At 49.9% G+C, this 14,382-nt stretch overlaps 1 protein-coding gene across 1 annotated transcript in view; it reads left to right on the top strand.

Moving 5' to 3' along the window:
- The window catches only part of LOC140429043 (WD repeat-containing protein 70), a 208,128-nt gene extending 194,484 nt beyond the window's left edge, over positions 1–13,644 (top strand). The window contains exon 18 of the mRNA XM_072515572.1: positions 13,178–13,644. Coding sequence (XP_072371673.1) covers positions 13,178–13,265 — 88 coding nt within the window. The 3' untranslated portion in view covers positions 13,266–13,644. The remainder of the gene's footprint in view (positions 1–13,177) is intronic.
- Positions 13,645–14,382: the final 738 nt, after the last annotated feature.

Raw genomic sequence — 14,382 nt, 5'->3', positions numbered from 1 at the left:
CCCGTACCCCATGGCTTACCCCTGGTAATTCGTCCCCCCCACAAGTATCCAAAGCGGTATACTTGTTTCTCAGGGGAACGACCGCAGGGGATCCCTGCACTGACTGTTTTTTCCCAGTCCCTCTTACAGTTACCCACCTATCTCCAATCTTTGGTGTAACTAATTCCCTGAAGCTGCTATCTATGACCCCTTCTGCCTCCCGAATGATCCGAAGTTCTTCCAACTCCAGCTCCAGTTCCTTAACTCGGTCTTGGAGGAGCTGGAGATGGCAGCACTTCCTGCAGGTAAAATCAGCAGGGACACTAACTGCATCCCTCACCTCAAACATCCTGCAGGAGGAACATTGCACTCCCTTCCCTGCCATTCCTCTAACTTTCTACCAAGATCTGGCTAACAACTAAATTAAATTTTTATAAAAAATAAAAAATAATAATAATATAAAAAAAATATGGTACTTACCTCAGACCAATGGGTTTTATTATTAGGTTAGAGGAGGAGGGTGGGTGGGAGTCACTACACGTGTAGTGTCTCGGGTTTCCTCTCCACCAGAATTTATTGGTGAGGGTCTTCCCAGACGTCCGCGGGTCGACTTACTGATCCCGCCTAAAAAACTAATTTAAAAAAAAAAGAAAAATTCTCAGCTCCTGCTGAAATTGACTAACCAGCCAGCTGTTCTCACGCCGCCGAAATCGACTGGCCTGCCCCTGCAAAGAGAAGTGCTTTTAAAGGTTGACTTACCTCCCAGCAACCTCCTTCCGCAATGCTCCCGCTGAAACTGACTAACCAGCTGCTCTCACGCCGCCGAAATCGACTGGCCTGCCCCTGCAAAGAGAAGTGCTTTTAAAGGTTGACTTACCTCCCAGCAACCTCCTTCCGCAATGCTCCCGCTGAAACTGACTAACCAGCTGCTCTCACGCCGCCGAAATCGACTGGCCTGCCCCTGCAAAGAGAAGTGCTTTTAAAGGTTGACTTACCTCCCAGCAACCTCCTTCCGCAATGCTCCCGCTGAAACTGACTAACCAGCTGCTCTCACGCCGCCGAAATCGACTGGCCTGCCCCTGCAAAGAGAAGTGCTTTTAAAGGTTGACTTACCTCCCAGCAACCTCCTTCCGCAATGCTCCCGCTGAAACTGACTAACCAGCTGCTCTCACGCCGCCGAAATCGACTGGCCTGCCCCTGCAAAGAGAAGTGCTTTTAAAGGTTGACTTACCTCCCAGCAACCTCCTTCCGCAATGCTCCCGCTGAAACTGACTAACCAGCTGCTCTCAAGGGTACACACTGCTGCCCCTTTCCAATGTCCGTCTGGTACACATGGCTGTCCCTTTCCAATGTCTGGTACACACTGCTGTCCCTTTCCAATGTCTGTCTGGTACACACTGCTGTCCCTTTCCAATGTCTGCCTGGTACACACTGCTGTCCCTTTCCAATGTCTGGTACACACTGCTGAACCTTTCCAATGTCTGCCTGGTACACACTGCTGTCCCTTTCCAATGTCTGCCTGGTACACACTGCTGTCCCTTTCCAATGTCTGGTACACACTGCTGCCCCTTTCCAATGTCTGGTACACACTGCTGTCCCTTTCCAATGTCTGCCTGGTACACACTGCTGTCCCTTTCCAATGTCTGCCTGGTGTATACACTGCTGTCCCTTTCCAATGTCTGTCTGGTACACTGCTGCCCCTTTCCAATGTCTGGTACACACTGCTGTCCCTTTCCAATGTCTGCCTGGTACACACTGCTGTCCCTTTCCAATGTCTGTCTGGAACACACTGCTGTCCCTTTCCAATGTCTGTCTGGTACACACTGCTGTCCCTTTCCAATGTCTGCCTGGTACACACTGCTGTCCCTTTCCAATGTCTGGTACACACAGCTGTCCCTTTCCAATGTCTGGTACACACAGCTGTCCCTTTCCAATGTCTGGTACACTCTGCTGTCCCTTTCCAATGTCTGCCTGGTACACACTGCTGTCCCTTTCCAATGTCTGCCTGGTACACACAGCTGTCCCTTTCCAATGTCTGTCTGGTACACACTGCTGTCCCTTTCCAATGTCTGGTGTACACACTGCTGTCCCTTTCCAATGTCTGCCTGGTACACACTGCTGCCCCTTTCCAATGTCTGCCTGCTACACACTGCTGTCCCTTTCCAATGCCTGGTACACACTGCTGCCCCTTTCCAATGTCTGTCTGGTACACACTGCTGCCCCATTCCAATGTCTGCCTGGTGTACACTGCTGTCCCTTTCCAATGTCTGTCTGGTACACACAGCTGTCCCTTTCCAATGTCTGTCTGGTACACATTGCTGTCCCTTTCCAATGTCTGCCTGGTACACACTGCTGTCCCTTTCCAATGTCTGCCTGGTACACACTGCTGCCCCTTTCCAATGTCTGCCTGGTACACACTGCTGTCCCTTTCCAATGTCTGTCTGGTACACACTGCTGTACCTTTCCAATGTCTGGTACACACTGCTGTCCCTTTCCAATGCCTGTCTGGTACACACTGCTGCCCCTTTCCAATGTCTGCCTGGTGTACACACTGCTGTCCCTTTCCAATGTCTGCCTGGTGTACACACTGCTATCCCTTTCCAATGTCTGCCTGGTGTACACACTGCTGTCCCTTTCCAATGTCTGTCTGGTGTACACACTGCTGCCCCTTTCCAATGTCTGCCTGGTGTACACACTGCTGCCCCTTTCCAATGTCTGCCTGGTGTACACACTGCTGTCCCTTTCCAATGTCTGCCTGGTGTACACACTGCTGTCCCTTTCCAATGCCTGTCTGGTACACACTGCTGTCCCTTTCCAATGTCTGGTACACACTGCTGTCCCTTTCCAATGTCTGTCTGGTACACACTGCTGTCCCTTTCCAATGTCTGCCTGGTACACACTGCTGTCCCTTTCCAATGCCTGGTACACACTGCTGTCCCTTTCCAATGTCTGTCTGGTACACACTGCTGTCCCTTTCCAATGTCTGCCTGGTACACACTGCTGTCCCTTTCCAATGTCTGCCTGGTGTACACACTGCTGTCCCTTTCCAATGTCTGCCTGGTACACACTGCTGTCCCTTTCCAATGTCTGTCTGGTACACACTGCTGTCCCTTTCCAATGTCTGTCTGGTACACACAGCTGTCCCTTTCCAATGTCTGTCTGGTACACACTGCTGTCCCTTTCCAATGTCTGCCTGGTACACACTGCTGTCCCTTTCCAATGTCTGGTACACACTGCTGTCCCTTTCCAATGTCTGCCTGGTACACATTGCTGCCCCTTTCCAGTGTCTGCCTGGTACACACTGCTGTCCCTTTCCAATGTCTGTCTGGTACACACTGCTGTCCCTTTCCAATGTCTGCCTGGTACACACTGCTGTCCCTTTCCAATGTCTGGTACACACTGCTGTCCCTTTCCAATGTCTGCCTGGTACACATTGCTGCCCCTTTCCAATGTCTGTCTGGTACACACTGCTTTCCCTTTCCAATGTCTGCCTGGTACACACTGCTGCCCCTTTCTAATGTCTGCCTGGTACACACTGCTGTCCCTTTCCAATGTCTGCCTGGTACACACAGCTGTCCCTTTCCAATGTCTGCCTGGTACACACTGCTGTCCCTTTCCAGTGTCTGTCTGGTACACATGGCTGTCCCTTTCCAATGTCTGCCTGGTACACACTGCTGTGCCTTTCCAATGTCTGCCTGGTACACACTGCTGTCCCTTTCCAATGTCTGCCTGGTACACACTGCTGTCCCTTTCCAGTGTCTGTCTGGTACACATGGCTGTCCCTTTCCAATGTCTGCCTGGTACACACTGCTGTGCCTTTCCAATGTCTGCCTGGTACACACTGCTGTCCCTTTCCAATGTCTGCCTGGTACACATGGCTGTCCCTTTCCAATGTCTGCCTGGTACACACTGCTGTGCCTTTCCAATGTCTGCCTGGTGTACACACTGCTGTCCCTTTCCAATGCCTGCCTGGTACACACTGCTGCCCCTTTCCAATGTCTGTCTGGTACACATGGCTGTCCCTTTCCAATGTCTGCCTGGTACACACTGCTGTGCCTTTCCAATGTCTGCCTGGTGTACACACTGCTGTCCCTTTCCAATGCCTGCCTGGTACACACTGCTGTCCCTTTCCAATGCCTGCCTGGTACACACTGCTGCCCCTTTCTAATGTCTGCCTGGTACACACTGCTGTGCCTTTCCAATGTCTGCCTGGTGTACACACTGCTGTCCCTTTCCAATGCCTGCCTGGTACACACTGCTGTCCCTTTCCAATGCCTGCCTGGTACCCACTGCTGCCCCTTTCTAATGTCTGCCTGGTACACACTGCTGTCCCTTTCCAATGTCTGCCTGGTACACACTGCTGTCCCTTTCCAATGTCTGGTACACACTGCTGTCCCTTTCCAATGTCTGCCTGGTACACACTGCTGTCCCTTCCCAATGTCTGTCTGGTACACACTGCTGTCCCTTTCTAATGTCTGTCTGGTACACACTGCTGTCCCTTTCCAATGTCTGCCTGGTACACACTGCTGTCCCTTTCCAATGTCTGGTACACACTGCTGCCCCTTTCCAATGTCTGCCTGGTACACACTGCTGTCCCTTTCCAATGTCTGGTACACACTGCTGCCCCTTTCCAATGTCTGCCTGGTACACACTGCTGTCCCTTTCCAATGTCTGGTACACACTGCTGTCCCTTTCCAATGTCTGGTACACACTGCTGCCCCTTTCCAATGTCTGTCTGGTACACACTGCTGCCCCTTTCCAATGCCTGCCTGGTACACACTGCTGTCCCTTTCCAATGTCTGCCTGGTACACACTGCTGTACCTTTCCAATGTCTGCGTGGTACACACTGCTGTCCCTTTCCAATGCCTGGTACACACAGCTGTCCCTTTCCAATGCCTGCCTGGTACACACTGCTGTCCCTTTCCAATGTCTGTTGGTACACACTGCTGCCCCTTTCCAATGTCTGTCCGGTACACACTGCTGTCCCTTTCCAATGTCTGGTACACACTGCTGCCCCTTTCCAATGTCTGCCTGGTACACACTGCTGTCCCTTTCCAATGCCTGGTACACACTGCTGTCCCTTTCCAATGTCTGTCTGGTACACACTGCTGCCCCTTTCCAATGTCTGTCTGGTACACACTGCTGTCCCTTTCCAATGTCTGGTACACACTGCTGCCCCTTTCCAATGTCTGCCTGGTACACACTGCTGTCCCTTTCCAATGCCTGGTACACACTGCTGCCCCATTCCAATGTCTGCCTGGTGTACACACTGCTGTCCCATTCCAATGCCTGGTACACACTGCTGTCCCTTTCCAATGTCTGTCTGGTACACACTGCTGTCCCTTTCCAATGTCTGCCTGGTACACACTGCTGTCCCATTCCAATGCCTGGTACACACTGCTGTCCCTTTCCAATGTCTGTCTGGTACACACTGCTGTCCCTTTCCAATGTCTGCCTGGTACACACTGCTGTCCCTTTCCAATGCCTGGTACACACAGCTGTCCCTTTCCAATGTCTGCCTGGTACACACTGCTGTCCCTTTCCAATGTCTGGTACACACTGCTGCCCCTTTCCAATGTCTGCCTGGTACACACTGCTGTCCCTTTCCAATGTCTGCCTGGTACACACTGCTGTCCCTTTCCAATGTCTGTCTGGTACACACTGCTGTCCCTTTCCAATGTCTGCCTGGTACACTCTGCTGTCCCTTTCCAATGCCTGGTACACACTGCTGTCCCTTTCCAATGTCTGCCTGGTACACACTGCTGGCCCTTTCCAATGTCTGTCTGGTACACACTGCTGTCCCTTTCCAACGTCTGCGTGGTACACACTGCTGTCCCTTTCCAATGTCTGCCTGGTACACACTGCTGTCCCTTTCCAATGTCTGGTACACATGGCTGCCCCTTTGCAATGTCTGTCTTGTACACACTGCTGTCCCTTTCCAATGTCTGCCTGGTGCACACTGCTGTCCCTTTCCAATGTCTGTCTGGTACACACAGCTGCCCCTTTCCAATGTCTGTCTGGTACACACTGCTGTCCCTTTCCAATGTCTGCCTGGTACACACTGCTGTCCCTTTCCAATGTCTGCCTGGTACACACTGCTGTCCCTTTCCAATGTCTGCCTGGTACACACTGCTGTCCCTTTCCAATGTCTGCCTGGTACACACTGCTGTCCCTTTCCAATGTCTGCCTGGTACACACTGCTGCCCCTTTCCAATGTCTGCCTGGTACACACTGCTGTCCCTTTCCAATGTCTGTCTGGTACACACTGCTGTCCCTTTCCAATGCCTGGTACACACAGCTGTCCCTTTCCAATGTCTGCCTGGTATACACTGCTGCCCCTTTCCAATGTCTGTCTGGTACACACTGCTGTCCCTTTCCAATGTCTGTCTGGTACACACTGCTGTCCCTTTCTCATGTCTGTCTGGTACACACTGCTGTCCCTTTCCAATGTCTGGTACACACTTCTGTCCCTTTCCAATGTCTGTCTGGTACACACTGCTGTCCCTTTCCAATGTCTGTCTGGTACACACTGCTGTCCCTTTCCAATGTCTGTCTGGTACACACTGCTGTCCCTTTCCAATGTCTGGTACACACTTCTGTCCCTTTCCAATGTCCGTCTGGTACACACTGCTATCCCTTTCCAATGTCTGTCTGGTACACACTGCTGTGCCTTTCCAATGACTGTCTGGTGTACACACTACTGTCCCTTTCCAATGTCTGGTACACACTTCTGTCCCTTTCCAATGTCTGTCTGGTACACACTTCTGTCCCTTTCCAATATCTGTCTGGTACACACTGCTGTCCCTTTCCAATGTCTGTCTGGTGTACACACTGCTGTCCCTTTCCAATGTCTGTCTTGTACACAGTGCTGTCCCTTCCCAATGTCTGCCTGGTACACACTGCTGCCCCTTTCCAATGTCCGTCTGGTGTACACACTGCTGTCCCTTTCCAATGTCTGTCTGGTACACACTGCTGACCCTTTCCAATGTCTGTCTTGTACACACTGCTGTCCCTTTCCAATGTCTGCCTGGTACACAACGCTGTCCCTTTCCAATGTCTGTCTGGTACACACTGCTGTGCCTTTCCAATGACTCTCTGGTACACACTTCTGTCCCTTTCCAATGTCTGTCTGGTACACACATCTGTCCCTTTCCAATATCTGTCTGGTACACACTGCTGTCCCTTTCCAATGTCTGTCTGGTGTACACACTGCTGTCCCTTTCCAATGTCTGCCTGGTACACACTGCTGTCCCTTTCCAATGTCTGTCTGGTACACACTGCTGTCCCTTTCCAATGTCTGTCTTGTACACACTGCTGTCCCTTTCCAATGTCTGCCTGGTACACAACGCTGTCCCTTTCCAATGTCTGTCTGGTACACACTGCTGCCCCTTTCCAATGTCTGCCTGGTACACACTGCTGTCCCTTTCCAATGTCTGCCTTGAGTCGATTTCGGCGGCGTGAGAGCAGCTGGTTAGTCAGTTTCAGCGGGAGCATTGCGGAAGGAGGGTGCTGGGAGGTAAGTCAACCTTTAAAAGCACTTCACTTTGCAGGGGCAGGCCAGTCGATTTCGGCGGCGTGAGAGCAGCTGGTTAGTCAGTTTCAGCGGGAGCATTGCGGAAGGAGGTTGCTGGGAGGTAAGTCAACCTTTAAAAGCACTTCTCTTTGCAGGGCCAGGCCAGTCGATTTCGGCGGCGTGAGAGCAGCTGGTGAGTGGTGAGTCAGTTTCAGCAGGAGCTGAGACTTTTTCTCTTTTCTTTAAATTAGTTTTTTAGGTGGGATCAGGAAGTCGACCCGCGGACGTCTGGGAAGACCCTCACCAATAAATTCTGGTGGAGAGGAAACCCGAGACACTACACGTGTAGTGTCTCCCACCCGCCCTCCTCCTCTAACCTAATAATAAAACCCATTGGTCTGAGGTAAGTACCATATTTTTATTATATTATTATTATTTTTTATAAAAATTTAATTTAGTTGTTAACTAGATCTTGGTAGAAAGTTAGAGGAATGGCAGGGAAGGGAGTACAATGTTCCTCCTGCAGGATGTTTGAGGTGAGGGATGCAGTTAGTGTCCCTGCTGATTTTACCTGCAGGAAGTGCTGCCATCTCCAGCTCCTCCAAGACCGAGTTAGGGAACTGGAGCTGGAGTTGGAAGAACTTCGGATCATTCGGGAGGCAGAAGGGGTCATAGATAGCAGCTTCAGGGAATTAGTTACACCAAAGATTGGAGATAGGTGGGTAACTGTAAGAGGGACTGGGAAAAAACAGTCAGTGCAGGGATCCCCTGCGGTCGTTCCCCTGAGAAACAAGTATACCGCTTTGGATACTTGTGGGGGGGACGACTTACCAGGGGTAAGCCATGGGGTACGGGCCTCTGGCACGGAGTCTGTCCCTGTTGCTCAGAAGGGAAGGGGGGAGAGGAGCAGAGCATTAGTAATTGGGGACTCTATAGTCAGGGGCACAGATAGGAGATTTTGTGGGAGCGTGAGAGACTCACGTTTGGTATGTTGCCTCCCAGGTGCAAGGGTACGTGATGTCTCGGATCGTGTTTTCCGGGTCCTTAGGGGGGAGGGGGAGCAGCCCCAAGTCGTGGTCCACATTGGCACCAACGACATAGGTAGGAAAGGGGACAAGGATGTCAGGCAGGCTTTCAGGGAGCTAGGATGGAAGCTCAGAACTAGAACAAACAGAGTTGTTATCTCTGGGTTGTTGCCCGTGCCACGTGATAGTGAGATGAGGAATAGGGAGAGAGAGCATTTAAACACGTGGCTACAGGGATGGTGCAGGCGGGAGGGTTTCAGATTTTTGGATAACTGGGGCTCTTTCTGGGGAAGGTGGGACCTCTACAGACAGGATGGTCTACATCTGAACCTGAGGGGCACAAATATCCTGGGGGGGAGATTTGTTAGTGCTCTTTGGGGGGGTTTAAACTAATGCAGCAGGGGCATGGGAAGCTGGATTGTAGTTTTAGGGTAAGGGAGAATGAGAGTATAGAGGTCAGGAGCACAGATTTGACGTCGCAGGAGGGGGCCAGCGTTCAGGTAGGTGGTTTGAAGTGTGTCTACTTCAATGCCAGGAGTATACGAAACAAGGTAGGGGAACTGGCAGCGTGGGTTGGTACCTGGGACTTCGATGTTGTGGCCATTTCGGAGACATGGATAGAGCAGGGACAGGAATGGATGTTGCAGGTTCCGGGGTTTAGGTGTTTTAGTAAGCTCAGAGAAGGAGGCAAAAGAGGGGGAGGTGTGGCGCTGCTAGTCAAGAGCAGTATTACGGTGGCGGAGAGGATGCTAGATGGGGACTCTTCTTCCGAGGTAGTATTGGCTGAAGTTAGAAACAGGAAAGGAGAGGTCACCCTGTTGGGAGTTTTTTATAGGCCTCCTAATAGTTCTAGGGATGTAGAGGAAAGGATGGCGAAGATGATTCTGGATATGAGCGAAAGTAACAGGGTAGTTATTATGGGAGACTTTAACTTTCCAAATATTGACTGGAAAAGATATAGTTCGAGTACAATAGATGGGTCGTTTTTTGTACAGTGTGTGCAGGAGGGTTTCCTGAAACAATATGTTGACAGGCCAACAAGAGGCGAGGCCACGTTGGATTTGGTTTTGGGTAATGAACCAGGCCAGGTGTTGGATTTGGAGGTAGGAGAGCACTTTGGGGACAGTGACCACAATTCGGTGACGTTTACGTTAATGATGGAAAGGGATAAGTATACACCGCAGGGCAAGAGTTATAGCTGGGGGAAGGGCAATTATGATGCCATTAGACGTGACTTGGGGGGGATAAGGTGGAGAAGTAGGCTGCAAGTGTTGGGCACACTGGATAAGTGGGGCTTGTTCAAGGATCAGCTACTGCGTGTTCTTGATAAGTATGTACCGGTCAGACAGGGAGGAAGGCGTCGAGCGAGGGAACCGTGGTTTACCAGGGAAGTGGAATCTCTTGTTAAGAGGAAGAAGGAGGCCTATGTGAAGTTTCGGTTGGGGCGATGGATAGTTACAAGGTAGCGAGGAAGGATCTAAAGAGAGAGCTAAGACGAGCAAGGAGGGGACATGAGAAGTATTTGGCAGGAAGGATCAAGGAAAACCCAAAAGCTTTCTATAGGTATGTCAGGAATAAGCGAATGACTAGGGAAAGAGTAGGACCAGTCAAGGACAGGGATGGGAAATTGTGTGTGGAGTCTGAAGAGATAGGCGAGATACTAAATGAATATTTTTCGTCAGTATTCACTCAGGAAAAAGATAATGTTGTGGAGGAGAATGCTGAGCCCCAGGCTAATAGAATAGATGGCATTGAGGTACGTAGGGAAGAGGTGTTGGCAATTCTGGACAGGCTGAAAATAGATAAGTCCCCGGGACCTGATGGGATTTATCCTAGGATTCTATGGGAGGCCAGGGAAGAGATTGCTGGACCTTTGGCTTTGATTTTTATGTCATCATTGGCTACAGGAATAGTGCCAGAGGACTGGAGGACAGCAAATGTGGTCCCTTTGTTCAAAAAGGGGAGCAGAGACAACCCCGGCAACTATAGACCGGTGAGCCTCACGTCTGTAGTGGGTAAAGTCTTGGAGGGGATTATAAGGGACAAGATTTATAATCATTTAGATAGGAATGATATGATCAGGGATAGTCAGCATGGCTTTGTGAAGGGTAGGTCATGCCTCACAAACCTTATTGAGTTCTTTGAGAAGGTGACTGAACAGGTAGACGAGGGTAGAGCAGTTGATGTGGTGTATATGGATTTCAGCAAAGCGTTTGATAAGGTTCCCCACGGTAGGCTATTGCAAAAAATACGGAGGCTGGGGATTAAGGGTGATTTAGAGATGTGGATCAGAAATTGGCTAGCTGAAAGAAGACAGAGGGTGGTGGTTGATGGGAAATGTTCAGAATGGAGTACAGTCACAAGTGGAGTACCACAAGGATCTGTTCTGGGGCCGTTGCTGTTTGTCATTTTTATCAATGACCTAGAGGAAGGCACAGAAGGGTGGGTGAGTAAATTTGCAGATGATACTAAAGTCGGTGGTGTTGTCGATAGTGTGGAAGGATGTAGCAGGTTACAGAGGGATATAGATAAGCTGCAGAGCTGGGCTGAGAGGTGGCAAATGGAGTTTAATGTAGAGAAGTGTGAGGTGATTCACTTTGGAAGGAATAACAGGAATGCGGAATATTTGGCTAATGGTAAAGTTCTTGAAAGTGTGGCTGAGCAGAGGGATCTAGGTGTCCATGTACATAGATCCCTGAAAGTTGCCACCCAGGTTGATAGGGTTGTGAAGAAGGCCTATGGAGTGTTGGCCTTTATTGGTAGAGGGATTGAGTTCCGGAGTCGGGAGGTCATGTTGCAGCTGTACAGAACTCTGGTCCGGCCACATTTGGAGTATTGCGTACAGTTCTGGTCACCGCATTATAGGAAGGACGTGGAGGCTTTGGAGCGGGTGCAGAGGAGATTTACCAGGATGTTGCCTGGTATGGAGGGAAAATCTTATGAGGAAAGGCTGACGGACTTGAGGTTGTTTTCGTTGGAGAGAAGAAGGTTAAGAGGAGACTTAATAGAGGCATACAAAATGATCAGGGGGTTGGATAGGGTGGACAGTGAGAGCCTTCTCCCGCGGATGGATATGGCTGGCACGAGGGGACATAACTTTAAACTGAGGGGTAATAGATATAGGACAGAGGTCAGAGGTAGGTTCTTTACACAAAGAGTAGTGAGGCCGTGGAATGCCCTACCTGCTACAGTAGTGAACTCGCCAACATTGAGGGCATTTAAAAGTTTATTGGATAAACATATGGATGATAATGGCATAGTGTAGGTTAGATGGCTTTTGTTTCGGTGCAACATCGTGGGCCGAAGGGCCTGTACTGCGCTGTATTGTTCTATGTTCTATGTTCTATGGTACACACTGCTGTCCCTTTCCAATGTCTGTCTGGTACACACAGCTGTCCCTTTCCAATGTCTGTCTGGTGTACACTGCTGCCCCTTTGCAATGTCTGCCTGGTACACACTGCTGCCCCTTTCCAATGTCTGCCTGGTACACAACGCTGTCCCTTTCCAATGTCTGTCTGGTACACACTGCTGCCCCTTTCCAATGTCTGCCTGGTACACACTGCTGTCCCTTTCCAATGTCTGCCTGGTACACACTGCTGTCCCTTTCCAATGTCTGCCTGGTACACACTGCTGCCCCTTTCCAATGTCTGCCTGGTGTACACACTGCTGTCCCTTTCCAATGTCTGCCTGGTACACACTGCTGTCCCTTTCCAATGTCTGTCTGGTACACACAGCTGTCCCTTTCCAATGTCTGTCTGGTGTACACTGCTGCCCCTTTGCAATGTCTGTCTGGTACACACAGCTGTCCCTTTCCAATGTCTGTCTGGTGTACACTGCTGCCCCTTTGCAATGTCTGTCTGGTACACACTGCTGTTCCTTTCCAATGTCTGCCTGGTACACACTGCTGCCCCTTTCCAATGTCTGCCTGGTGTACACACTGCTGTCCCTTTCCAATGTCTGCCTGGTGGTGTGTCACTTTGTGTCAGTGGTGGATGTAAATACAGGAGCTGTTGAGTATCTTGTCAATGATGATCATGCGGGTTTCCCCTCGCTGTAGCACCTGGTGCCTGGGATCAGAATCTCAAGATAAGGGATCAATTATGTTGGACTGAGATGGGAAATTTCCTCTCCCACAGGATTGTGGGTATTCCATCATTCCAGATTATTTACGGCAGGGATAGATCTTTGGTTTCTCAGGGCATCAATAATAATAATCTTTATTGGCACAAGTAGGCTTCCATTAACACTGCAATGAAGTTACTATGAAAAGCCCCTAGTCGCCACACTCCGGCGCCTGCTCGGGTGCACAGCGAGAATTCAGAATGTCCAATTGTCCTTTTTCAGATCAAGTGAGTGGCTCTGAAAAGAAGCTTTGGGTTATTTGATTAAAGAATGGAACCGGAGTGTGTTCAGGCAATGAATTTTGAGTAGATCAGCTATGATCATATTGATTGGCGTGTGACTCCTTTTATTGATCTTGTGTTCAGCTTCAAGCAACTTTTAAGGCAGAATGTTCTGGACCTCTCGTGTTTTGTCAATTTTTACTGTATTCACCCCCTTTCCCTCTCACCCTCTGCATCCCTATTGTTCTCTTTGTCCCCCCAGAACCCTGTGCCAGCCTACCCTCTGATGTTTGTCCTCACTCTCTCCTGATTTCAGGACCCAGCCACATGCCGTATTTGCCGCAGCAGAGCTGGAGGAAGAGGTGGAAGACGATGAGCCTGAATGGAAGAAGCGCAGACTTTGAGGAACAGATGAATCATGGATTGTTGACCAGCTTCAGTGTCTGTGGCCATGGCCTAGTTTCTCATCAGCTTTACATGTTTCTGTGGTTACCGGCGCACAGGGACTGGTGAGGGACAGCATGCTTGAATTCAGAAGGGTGGGGTAGCAAAGGGCAGTGAGGGGGTAAAGATTGTGATGGGTTGACAGTGGTGAAGGAGTTAAATATGAGGGTTAAATGAGTTGGGTGCGTGAGAGCAATGGGTTTATCCGGGGGGGGGGGGGGAGAGAGATGGACTGGTCCTTTACTGGCCAGCTGACCAGTCATATATATACTGACCAGCTGTAGATATTTTATCCCCTGTCCTGTGCCAATAAAATCTGGTGAGAGATGATTCCAATGATTAGCTGAGTTGACTGAATTTGTCCTTGTGTTGGGATCAATTAGGATCCACCTCCCAAATGATTTACCTTCAGCCTTTAGTGTTTGAAATGATTTAATTGAACAAACGCGACCATTAACCAAGAAAGGCAGAGGGACTGAAATCCGAAGATTGATCAATTAATTTTATTCCATTGAAATGTGAACATGAAATGAATACAAAACGGAAGTAAAATCTGTAGAGGATTTTAGAAACACAGAGAAAATAGAAGCAGGAGGCGGCCATTCGGCCCTTCGAGCCTGCTCCCCATTCATTATGATCATGGCTGATCATCAAGTTCAATACCCTGATCCCGCCTCCCCCCCCCCCCACCCCCATATCCCTTAACCCCTTTAGCCCCAAGAGCTGTATCTAATTCCTTATTGGAATTACACAACGATTTGGCCTCAACTACTTTCTGTGGGAGTGAATTCCACAGATTCACCGCTCTCTGGGTGAAGAAATTTCTCCTCACCTCAGTCCTGAAAGATCTATCCCTTATTCCTCAAACTATGACCCCTAGTTCTGGACTCCCCACCATCGGGAACATTCTTTCTGAATCTACCCTGTTAGAATTTTGTAAGTTTCTATGAGATCCCCTCTCACTCGTCTAAACTCCAATGACTATAATCCTAACCAACATAGTCTCTCCTCATATGACAGTCCCGCCATCCCAGGAATCAGCCTGGTAAACCTTTGCTGCTCTCCCTCCATTGCAAG

This window comes from Scyliorhinus torazame, chromosome 9 (genome assembly GCF_047496885.1).
Source record: "Scyliorhinus torazame isolate Kashiwa2021f chromosome 9, sScyTor2.1, whole genome shotgun sequence".
Taxonomy (NCBI): Eukaryota; Metazoa; Chordata; class Chondrichthyes; order Carcharhiniformes; family Scyliorhinidae; genus Scyliorhinus; species Scyliorhinus torazame.
This window is presented reverse-complemented; position numbering and strand designations above follow the sequence as displayed.